At 38.0% G+C, this 12,097-nt stretch overlaps 2 protein-coding genes and 1 long non-coding RNA gene across 4 annotated transcripts; all 3 read right to left on the reverse strand.

The window, feature by feature from the left end:
* Nucleotides 1–179: 179 nt before the first annotated feature.
* On the reverse strand, nt 180–5,768 carry LOC104787164 (ABC transporter G family member 36). Its single transcript, XM_010512695.3, has 8 exons — nt 4,689–5,768; nt 4,462–4,592; nt 2,996–4,258; nt 2,749–2,902; nt 2,566–2,670; nt 2,339–2,484; nt 1,407–2,248; nt 180–1,311 (listed from the first exon to the last, which is right to left on the reverse strand). The coding sequence occupies exons 1-8, from the start codon at nt 5,521–5,523 to the stop codon at nt 384–386; spliced, it is 4,404 nt and encodes a 1,467-aa protein (XP_010510997.2). The 5' UTR covers nt 5,524–5,768; the 3' UTR covers nt 180–383.
* Nucleotides 5,769–6,608: 840 nt separating this feature from the next.
* LOC104787165 (uncharacterized) lies at nt 6,609–9,140 on the reverse strand. 2 transcript variants are annotated; one of them, XR_015557320.1, is made up of 3 exons: nt 9,007–9,140; nt 8,583–8,657; nt 8,089–8,198 (listed from the first exon to the last, which is right to left on the reverse strand). It is a non-coding gene; the product is annotated as an uncharacterized LOC104787165 (long non-coding RNA). The 2 variants fall into 2 exon arrangements; XR_015557319.1 differs by lacking the exon at nt 9,007–9,140 and having other exon boundaries at nt 6,609–8,198; nt 8,583–9,004.
* A 1,639-nt stretch (nt 9,141–10,779) lies between these two features.
* Nucleotides 10,780–11,332, reverse strand: LOC147944159 (uncharacterized). Its single transcript, XM_087512480.1, has 2 exons — nt 11,323–11,332; nt 10,780–11,222 (listed from the first exon to the last, which is right to left on the reverse strand). Exons 1-2 carry the CDS (start codon nt 11,330–11,332, stop codon nt 10,780–10,782), a joined length of 453 nt encoding a protein of 150 aa, XP_087368606.1.
* Between the last annotated feature and the right edge of the window lie 765 nt (nt 11,333–12,097).

The raw sequence follows: 12,097 nt of genomic DNA on the forward strand, positions 1-12,097 counted from the left end.
TAATCAAAAGAAGTCAATGTTATCATAAAGAACATCAAACTAAATCTCTTTTGGTTTTGATTATTGTAAGATGTCTGATTTATAAAATCAACAAACAAACAAAGGAGGAGTCTGATTTGATGATTGTGTTGTCTTCTTTGTATCGTAAAATACATATTAGATACTTGTGGATTTGTCTCTTTCTCAACAAACAAAAAATGAGGTATATTTAATAAAAAGTGGATTTATATTACATCCGATTTGATTCGTCGTCATCTATAAATAAAATATAGTTATAAAAAAATCCGTTAAAAGAAACTACAATACATATTTAGAACAGAGATATAGCTTATGTATGTAATGTAACACAAATGATACAAAAATAAAGAGACTTTGAGATGGTTTTATCTAGTTTGGAAGTTGAGAGTTCTGATGCAGAAGGCGAAGATGAATGCGAAGAAGACGGTGAAAGCAACAAGGACGGCTGCTACTGGTCCCATAAAGTCAGATTTGAAACCATAATGGTCATCAATATATTGCTTAACGGTAAGACCAGGAGCACCTCCAAGAACTTGGATAGGTGTATCAACGTCACCATACTGCGACACGATCAATCCGTAGACGGTCCAAGCGACAGGGCAGATCCAGTAGTACCAAACCCACCATTTTGGGATTTTGGGTCTTGGAATGAAGAAACCAGAGAAAAGGTTGAAAATACCGTAAAACGCTGAGGCGAAAATGGAAGCGACTTGTTGGTTTGGTGTGAGGGAAACAGTCATCATGCCGTAGTAAGTCCAGTAGAGGAACGAGAAGTAGCTAACGAAGAGGAACCAGAAGAACTTTGCGGCTTTCCACTCGAAACCAACCATGGCGTAAACGATGACTGAGTAGTAAACGGTTTGAACAAGGACATAAGGAAGCTCACAAGTGACTTGAGAGATGGCATATGGCATAGCTGAGTACATTCCTGCTGCTCTTTCTCTGTAGAACACAGTTCTCTCCACTGCAACCATAGGCTGTACCGTTGAACAGTTATTGATTCCAACGAAAATAACCGCGGCGTACAATGCTCCTATGACCATAGATAAGTCTCCTGCGGTCGACCTGTTACCTCCTATTTGCCAGAAGATGGTACCAATCAGGAGAGATGTTGCTAATGTGAAAATGAACCGGACAAGATTGTAGTCTGGTGATCTCCAATACGTCCACCATTGTTTCCATAGGCATGATTTGAACTGTCCCCATGTGTTTTGCGAGAATTGTGTAGCGAAGTAAAGATCTGATGCTCCTGCTGGTGGTACACTGAGTTCTTTCACCAATGCTTTGTTTCTCCTGCATTGTTATGTTACTCATTAGTACTTATATTTTCATCAACCAGTCATATGAGGCAATGAGCTTGAGATAAAAAGAAAGAACTTAAAACTTACTGGTGCAAGGCGGAGTTCTTGTATAGCTCAGCAAAGTCAACACTAAGCTTTAGCTCAGCGGCGAGTGAGCTAGCTTCAAGCATCCAAGTAGCCGGGTTATATTTTTCTGGAATCTTGGGAACTCCAGGAAAGGATTCAAAGTATTCAACAACCTTGTGTGAGTTACGACCCAATGGACCTGCGTAGATCACTTGTCCTCCTCTTTTCATCAGCATCAACTCATCAAACGCTTCAAAGATATCAATACTAGGCTGATGAATGGTACAGACCACGGTTCTTCCAGTGTCCACTGTGTTCCTTACTGCTCTCATCACGATAGCAGCTGCTCTAGCGTCTAGTCCAGAAGTTGGCTCATCCATGAAGATGATGGACGGGTTAGCTACAAGCTCCACTGCAATTGTCAATCTCTTTCTCTGCTCTGTGGAAAGCCCCGTGACACCCGGTAAACCAACAATGGCGTCCCTAAGACTGTCCAGCTCTACTAGTTCCATCACTTGATCAACAAACATCATTTTTTCCTCTTTGCCAACTTCTTTAGGAAGACGAAGGAAAGCAGAGAAGATCAATGATTCTCTGACTGTGACTTGAGGGGAATGTATATCTGTCTGCTCACAGTATCCTGAGATTCTAGCAAATGTCTCTTGAACCTTTGGGAATCCTGATATTCTCACGTCTCCTTCGATGTATCCGCCAGTTTTCCTTCCGGCCAAAACGTCCATAAGTGTAGTCTTACCAGCACCACTCACTCCCATAAGCGCAGTCAATACTCCTGGCCTAAATGCACCAGTCACACCTTTAAGCAGTTGCAGTCTTGTTTCTGTAACTCCTTGGTCTCTCATTTCCTGTACCATCAACAACATATATATTTTAGTTCAAGTGTTTCTCATTTAGTTTTGGTGTGAAGATAGATTCAAGTAAAGATGGTTACTTACCGCAGGCATGTCGACAAAGTATCTGACGTCGTCAAAGGACATAGCCAAAGGAGAGAAAGGAAGAACCATTCCTTTAGTATTGCCTGCACCCCTGGATGCTTCAGACGCAGAGTCCCTACTCACTCTCCCCATTGCGACCTCTCCTCCTGATAAAATAGAACAGAATGAGACAAAAGAGTAGAAGAAAGAAACAGAAACATCTAAGCAGAGTAAAGAAATGCACTTACTTCTGTTCCCATCAGCAGTAGACAAAGACCTACGCATTGGATCTTTCCTCTGATCCGCGTCATCACTTTCTTCCTCTGGAATTAAACCTGCCTTCTTCCCAAGAGCTGTAGTTTTCAAGGAAACATTATTATTAGTAGTCAGTTTTGTTTTAGCATTTGGTGAATGCAAGACGAGAAACTTACGGTTGAGAACGGTAAGTGCCAAGGTGAAAAGAACGTTGAAGAGGATTGTGAAACCAAGCAAGGCTCCAACTGAAATCCAGTACCAGTTCTTTTCATGGTAAATATCATAAGTATTAAGAACCATGGTTCCAAGCTTTGTTTTGCCGTCAGAAGCCTGCAGTTTCCAAAAAAAAAGGGAGACTCAGAGCTAATTAATGATATAATCTTTGTAATTAAAATGCAAGAATAAAGTAGTAAGTACACTCACCAGTTTGTTCATCCATCTAGAGTCAAACAGTTCATTGACAGTTAAACCGTTGAAAGCGTAGGTAAGAGGAGATATCCAGTAAGCCCAACCCCACCAGTCAGGAATCTCGCCTTTCGGAATAAGGAAGCCTCCAAGCAAGAAGACGAGAAGTAGAGTGAGAGCACCACCAGTATTAGCAATCATCATGGTTCTGCAAACAGAAGCAATCAACCTAAAGAGGGATGCAGCCATTTGTTGAATCAGAAACACTAGGAGAAACTGCTTGAAGAAGCGGCTCGCGTCAGGTGCAAAACCGATGGAGTAGTAAGTCACCACCATCCATGCCGTTGATTCGAAGATTGAGGTTGGAATCCCTAGCAAGAAAGTGGGAAGTGTGAAGGTCCATGATGGATAAAACAAGAGATCCCTTTGTTTGTAAAACACTGGGAGTCTTGAAACCATCATAGCCATCTCTGCAAACCCATTAAACATGTTGATGATCATTCCAAATAGCAATGCTCCTACGTAGAGGTTAGCATCAGCCTCGTTCTTTGTGTCCATTTCTGTTCTGAGGAAGAGTGTACATGTGATTGCAGCGATGATGATGATCTGGACAGTCTTGAAAATGTAGAAGAATGAGTTTCGCTGCATAAGCAGCCACTCTTTGTCCCAACAACTCTTGAGAAGCTCTCTTTTTGAGACAGAGTACTTATCGAATACAAGAGCCGCTTTGTGGCCACGAGACTTATCGAATGGTACTGCAAGTTGGTTAGATATATCTTTCCCAACATGGAAACTCTTGTATCTGCTTGCAAACTCTGAAACCGGAATGTAGCGGTAAGGTCTGTTATGGTCCACCCAGTACTGTTCTTGATCTTTCTTGGAAGTAACCTCTTGCAAGAAATCAGCTGTTCCTTTTCTCTCGGGACACTTGAACCCGAAGCTCTCAAAGAACTCAAGAATGTTGTCTCTTGGTCCTTGGTACACGATCTGACCTTCAGACAACAAGATGATATCGTCGAATAAATCAAAGGTCTCAGGAGCTGGCTGGAGGAGAGACATGAGCACCGTTGCGTCTGTGAGATGAACAATCTGTTGCAGACACTTGACGATTTGGAATGTGGTGGAACTGTCAAGACCAGTGGATATTTCGTCCATGAAGAGTGTTTTCGTAGGACCAACGATCATCTCACCAGTTGTGACACGTTTCTTCTGACCTCCGGAGATACCTCTCATCATGTCATCTCCAACTATAGTGTCTTTGCAAATGTCAAGCCCCAAAATCTGTTTTACAGAACAGAGTCAGTATAATACACAAAAGTAGTATTCTAGTTATTTATTTTGGTTATATCTTTGTCATAAAACAATGAAACTAAAACACTCTATAAAAAAACATAAAGATTCGGTTTTGGTTTATAAAAAAACGGTTTAGCTCGGTTCAATTTTTAGAAGATGAGCTAAGTTATAAGAAGAGAGGTGAGACTCACTTTGAGAGTATAATCAGTGACGAGACTGCTCTTAACACCTTGAGCAGCTGAAGCTTTCATGAAGAGATCAACATCAGCTTCAGGGAATATACCTGCATCCTTTTCTCTTCTTGCAAGTTCATTCAACAGATCTACAAGAAGGTATAAAACCATTCAACAAAACTGAATCTTGAAAAGAAAAAAAAAACGAATCTTTAGTTAATTTCAAGATTTGAATATTCACTTACCGTAACGGGTACCAACACCTTGACACCTAGCAGAGAAATCAAGAGTCTCCTTAACAGTCATGATACCAACATGAAGATCGTTCTGACTAATGTAAGCAGAGGTCTTTCTTGGAACAAACTCGTCGAGACGGTGACCATTGTAAGTTATGTCACCACTAACTTGGAGGGCTTTATCGAGTTTACCGGCTAAAGCCAACAGAAGAGTGGTCTTACCAGAAGAAGGAGGACCTAACAAAAGTGTCATCCTTCCAGGTTTAAGGACACCAGAGATATCTTTAAGGATCGTAAGCTGAGCTTTCTTAGCAAACTGAATACCAATCATGCCTAGAGCTGACTCTCCCATATTCCTCACCACATTAAGAAGCGTAGGAAGAGATCTGTTACCAGTGTAGCAATCAGCTTTGATCGTCAAATGCTCGTACCTGACTTCAACTGTTGGAAGCTTGATACCAACTCTGTCGATTCTGTTTCTTAGCTTCGTCAAGATCCTCTCGTTATCTTGCTCAGCTACTTTGAAAACCATGTCAATAAACTTCTGACGGTCTTCACCATCGAGCTTGGTCACGTCAACTTCTTTGCTCATTAGCTGATTACCGTAGACATCGTCTTCGACAACTGCGTTCATGAGAGTGGTTCTGAGACGGCTGTACGTTGGTAGTTTCTCTATGGCTGCCCATTTAAGAGCTTCTTCGTCGTCATTAACTGATTGAGTTCTTCTTGAACCAGCTGAGAAGATATCTTCAAGGTTTCTACTTGCTCTGCTTACACTTCTGCTTATGCTTCTTCTCAAACTCCCACCACCTCCTAAAGGTGGAATATTTGGATTGTAATCCATCTTTCTCCAAAAAGTTTATGTCTTTTAGATTTTCTTGGCAGAATGAAAAAAGAAAAGTGTTAGTCTTTAAGATGTAAACTTGGTCAGGAGATACAGAGAGAAGAAAGAGAAGAGAGGCAAGAAGGAAGAATGAGGAATGAAGAGTGTATAATTAAAAAATGAATATATAGGGGAAGGAGGAACATCAAGGTGGACTTTTCTTCGCTATGGACTATTCATACTTTGTTGAATGAAGTAATCAAATCAGAGGAAATACGTGGGAGTTATTGGTTTAGATTAAATAGAGTTTTAAAGATTTCAAATATTATATACAATTTGTTGTTGTTATTAGATTAAAATTTTATTAAATTTTGTTAAAGTTTAGTGTTATTAGTTTGTGATTTGTAAAATATTATTTAAAATTTTAACAAATTTGGATTATTGAATTCAGATTTTTATAAGATCGTTAAAAATTTTGTGTTACTCAGTTAAAAAAAAAGAATCTAAAACTGTTAATGAATTCTATTATAAATTTTTTTGAAGATTTCAACAAAATCATTTAAAATGAATAAGTGAAATATTTTTTAAGATTGTTAGAAAGTATTCTATAATGTTGTTGATTAGTTTTTTAAAATTTTGTAAAATACTTCAAATAATATCTATATTTTTATGATATTTTTCATGACTTTATTTTGTGATATTTTCTAAATTCTTGTTTTTTTGTTTTGTAATCAAATAGGAGGGAATAGTACAAAGTCGTGTGTTTTTATATGCAAGATAGGCTTTTTTATTCAAAGACGACGGCTCTTTTTAACGCATATATTTTTATTACAAAGATTTTTTTTTGTTTTTGGTTGTAGATAATGCGACGGCTCACTTTTTAACGCTTGTTGTGTTTTTTTTTATTACCAAATATTAGGTAATAATTGAAAAGCTTTGAACAGTTCAGATTTCAAAGTCAAGAAAGATGACCCCAGTTAGTTACGCTACTAGTAAGTGGAGATGTGGTTAAATTAATAAAAGTCTTTCTTGTGTACCTTTTTGTAGGTAAGAAAAGAAAGAAGGACCGTTGTTTGATAAGTCGTTGTGTTTAGGAAAGTGGGAAATTACGGAGGAAGATGTCATTCACACTTGACATTTCAATTCACATTTTGTGTGGAAAGAACGGTTCGTTTAAGTTATTTGTGTGTTCTAGAACATGAGAAACTTACGTATGAAGATGTATGTCATTTACGTACCGGTGACGGAGATAAGTTATGGTGCTAACTCAATCTTCTTATTGACTTCTTCTTAAAACTCTGCATTTGAGATTCCTTCTCAGCTAATCTTGATTAGTGTTCAGCAATTTGGTATTAGCCAGCTCCCTATTTCTGAGCTCTTCAGCTTCTTGAACAATGGTTCCACAGGTTGGTTTCTTTTTGTCAATAAGCTCTCATTTTTTTTTTCTGATTACTACTCTTGCAATCTTCTTGAGATAGGTTGTCTCCTTATGAACGCACCAAGCTTTCATTTACCTTTGACAACTCAGTGAGTTTTTCAAGAGAACTAACCTACAATACATTGCTCTGAGTTTTCTGTTTTCTAAAGCAACCTTTTTTGTCCAACAAGCTTTCTTTAAGTTCCATGGGTTTCAGTTTTTGCTTCTTCAACACTTTGGTTTCCTACAGATCCCTCCATCTCCTCCTCAAGTTCTAAGGTCCCTTATTCATACTGCCTTCTTCTTCTAATATACCGTGCCAAGTTCCCGATTTTTTTACAAAAACCATCAAATGAAGTTCTAGCTGTTTTACACTCAGACACAGGGTTGACAAACTCGTTTTGGTTGTTTTCTAATCACAGTCTTCACACATTTTTAATTCGTTTTCAAATGTATCTTTTGCAGCCAACTACAAACTTTAAATCTGGGCTCCACAACGTTGAAGCTACGGTTGACATATCAAGAGCTTCTTCCCCTTTGCTTCCCTCCTGCTTCAAAGATACTAAACTGCCGATCTAAAATCAAGCCTTCCATAGCTTTCTTGCTTTTCTCTCTTCTTACAATGCTCCAACTCAAATGCCAGTTCCATCTTTTCATTCCATAGCGTTCTGAAAATAAGATGTTGCAGTATTTTGTTTGACCAAAGCTCTAACCTTATCCTCTTGGGCGGCTTCAAGGTCATATTTTATATTGACACAGCATGCTGTTTGAGCTTACTAGATCCTTCATTTAACATGTACACTTGGCGTGGTAAAGAGAAGAACTGGGAATCTGGGATGTCCAAGGCATGTGCCTTCTGATAGACTCAACCTCTTTCTTCCACGAGCTTTCGGTTTTGTACACCGCTTTAATTCCCGCCTATTCTCAATAACTCTCCTCGACACGATGCTAAGAGATGCCAACACCTGCCTTAGTTTCTCATTGGATTCCTCAGTTAATTTCCCAGCAGATCATCAAGAAGTCAGCAAGTTAGCATTATCTATCATTAAGCATTGCTACTTGCTCATTAGCTACCCTGAAGACAGATTCAGTTGAGTATGTACCTTACCTCAAGTGCCTTCCTTAACCATGACTGTGCTTTCTGATTTTGACAAATACAAAATGATGCTCAACAATATAGCCTATCGAAACGCCGTCAGATTAAGTTCCTGTTGGTTTATTCACTCTTGAACGTTGACACAAGGCAATTTGCTACAAAGAGTCTCCCATCAAACCAGTTCTACATCAGAAAGATAAACCAGAATGCTAGTCACAATCACATCAAAGGAACAATCAACCAAACAAACAAGCTTCGATTCCAACTCCACATACAAGCTTTTTAACTCACTAAAGCTAAGACCACTATCCAAACACTTTTAGCCGTGCTTTGCACTGAGAACTCATGATTTGACTACATATCAAGATCCATCTCGATTTAGATTATCTCTTAAACCATTACATAGAACATAAGTATCTAAACTAATAGGGCTAATAGCATAGCAACTAAACTATATTCAAAACAAAGAACCATGTTCATCAGAGACACACACACAAAAAGCAAAGACCACAGAAAATTCAAATTCAAGCTCAAATTGGCTCAACCAGAGATTTCAGTTGACTTAACTTGAACCTTCTTCTTCATGATCTCCACTTTAGGCACCGTTACAGCCAAAACTCCATTCTCTATAGAAGCCTTAACCTGATACAGTAAAAAGAGCAAGGAGTTGACACATGTAAAGTTGAACCGATGGCTGAGATTAGAAGTTGAATCGGTGGCTGAGATCAGTTGGAGCTCAATCACAAAATCAACACAGAATCAATACTTGGATCAATACGCAACCAAATCCAAATCAATACTCATCACCAACGATCCTCTAATTCATCTTGTAAGAACCTCATAGGCCTCTTCACAGAGGACGAATCAAAGTTATACAAACCCAGAACTAGAGAGAGAAAGCTAAAATCTAACAAACTTCAACAACTTTTTCATGCATGATCCCAAATCAGTCTTTGAACTCCAACTGATCGATTCCACTTCTAATTTCCACCTTACACGTGTACACTCCTTGCCCTTTTACTACTGTATCATACATCTTCAGATTCTCCGGTGACCTAAACATCCTCGAGAATCCCACACTCGATCTCCAGAGATGTTAAAATCTTTCAGAACATTGGAAAAAACAAAATTATGCAAAAATCCAGAAAACTTTAGAAGCGGTGCTAGGTTTTGTTTAGGTGTTTTTGAGCCGTAATGGGCTTGTAAGGCCCAATGTTCTGATATGAGCCGTCTAATTGATTTTTTTTTTTTTGGTTTTTGATTAATATATATTTTACAAAGACAGTAACACAGTTATTACATATGCAGAGGTATGTGTCATACACTAAGAAAAATACAGCCGAATGGATTTTGACGATGCTTTTCGTAGAGTAGCCTTATTCGCTAACCGATCTGAAGATACGTTATTATCCAAATTCATATTTGATTTTTCTTTGTTACAAATTGTATGCAGCAACTCTGGCTGACACTTCTTTTTCACAAAACGTAACATCAAACCCGATGTGCCCAAATATAATTCTGGATTGTAGACATAGTGGCATCAAAGCTTCCGTACCACGGTCTTTCTGAAATATGTAGACGTCTTTGTACTTTTCTCCAACATGTCCCAAGTGCTTGATCCTCTCGTGTTGATAGATTCCCATTTAAGTATCGCAAGTGCATTGCTCAAACACACAATACAAGTAATACCGATGAAACATTCTCTCCAATATATTACCATATCCAAATGTAATCTCGACATCTCAAACCAACAAAATCCAAATATGTACACCCAATAATCATAATCATTCACATTTGGATTCCATATCTTAACTTGAACTCCATTTCTCAAGTTGGAGAAGTCTAAATCTAATTGGAAGATTCTAAGAGATTGTAGACATGTACCAAATATGAAACAACGAAGAACATATTTCCAACTCCTCGAAATAGCAGTGCATATCAGATCGTTCTTAAAGGATGAACTAGTGATAACGAGAACGAGAGGACAATAATTCAGTGTCCGCTCTTGTGCATATACATCGACCGTAATCGAAGCATCATCAAATTCAGGATTAATTCGTTGCTTCCTGCATCTGGAATTTTCACTCAATTCGAATTGAAAAGAAGAGATGTTTGGGTATTGACACGCGACAGATCGGAGATTGAAATCAATTGACCATGGTGGTTTCCTTAAACGAACTTTAAATTCCATAGATTGGAAACAAAAACCGTTTGGGCAATTACCTAATGGAAGGAAAACGACGATTGCTCTCCGAAATTGGAAAAAACTGGTCGGAAAATCACTTACTCGAAGAAGGGAAAAACAGAATCTGAATTTTGTCTTTGGGGTTATCTTCGAGAAAGACAGGCAACAAGGATTTATTACTAACCTAAACATATGGAAAAACAGACAGAAAAGCAAAGGAGATGGTGGCCGACGCCGGAGAAGATGACGCCGGCCGAAATTAGGGAAGAAAAAAACGGTTTGCCTTTGCTTCGGGGACATCCGATAAAATTGGAACGATATTGATTAATATATATGTTTCGGTTGTTTCCACTGATTTCACTGATTATTTATTTATTTGCAATGTATTCATATCTCTTGTAAAGTAGAATTGTGAAACTGTTCAATGTTTTTTTTTTTTAACCATATATTAAATTAAAAAGTAATTCCGTGATTGGTTGCCCAAACTGGAGGAGAAGAGTTTACAAAAGTAAGTTCAGAAACTAGAGATCTTGAAGAACGAGCCAGACAATCTGCTCTCACGTTTGACGTCCTCGGAACCTAGGTCAGAGTGAAGGAAGAGAATGATGAGCTAAGAGCATGAAAATCTTCTAATAAGTTCGAGAAGGCTGGCCAATCGTCGGGGGACTGCACCATCGCCACCAACTCGGCACTATCTGACTCAAAATTCTGACAATCTACCCCCATCGCTCGAAGGGACTCCATTGCCCATAACAAGGCTTGTAACTCCGAATGAAGTGGTGAAGGGCTACGTCTAAGGCTTCGTGCTCCCAAAAGAAGCGTCCTATCTTCGCGGTTACCGTAACACCATCCCAAACCCACCAATGGATCCGAACCTTTCCATGACCCATCAACCTGACATCGAGTAGAAAAATCTCGTACCTCCAGGATTGGCTGAGAAACCACGTTATTCACAGATAAGGACTTTGCCTCCTCCCAAAGAAGTTTATCGTTAGTCGCCTGATTTATAATGTCCTCGGAAACTGTTCAATGTTATTAACATTGTTTGGATAGATTTTAAGATATATGGCGATCGAGGATATTCACATTTTCTTTATTCAAAAATAGGCTATTCATAATTACTTTCAACCATATATAGGATTTTAACATAGATGAGACCACATGAAATCAATATACTACACATGTTTAATTTAGGCCACACATGTTTGCAAATTTCGAAGTGGATTTTGGATTTTGAATTTTGGTTTATGGTTTTTAGATTTTGTTTTAGAAGATAAAGAAAATGGAATAAAAAATCAAGTCACCTTAAAAAAAAATGAAAAACCAATGAAACTTTAGAGTTTACATTTGTTTCTAAAAATTGACTAAGACTATCAATATAGATTTTCTATTTCTAAGAAAACCATTCTTTTAATGAATAAAACCAATAATAACTTCAAAATCGACAACAATTCTAGTTCTAAGTTTTCCCGCTTGGGGAATTCTTCAAATAAGTTCACACAAACATGTTTCCCATAAACTTTAGGTGGGTTTCCTATGGCTATGAGCAAACATGATGACTACCATTACTTACATTCCTCTCTCAAAATATAGAGGACTTTTCTTTATCTAGTATATATATATATATACTCATATTTATTAAAATTACAATCTTGATTTTGTTTATATATAAAAAGACAGAGTGATTTCAAGATTTTTTTGGTTACATAATATAAATATTTATAACAGTGCATATGATCCTAACTTTTGGACTTAGAATGGAAAGAATAGTTCAATTCACGTTATGTTACGTGTTAAGAAGAAACCGTGTTTGCTTGACTTGCTCATCAGCTCATCGTGGATATTTTAGTTTCTTTCTTTAGCTTTGCAATAAAATAATATATAGCGGAATCTTTCT

This window comes from Camelina sativa, chromosome 5, assembly GCF_030686135.1.
Source record: "Camelina sativa cultivar CO46 ecotype springtype chromosome 5, ASM3068613v1".
NCBI classification, from domain to species: Eukaryota; Viridiplantae; Streptophyta; class Magnoliopsida; order Brassicales; family Brassicaceae; genus Camelina; species Camelina sativa.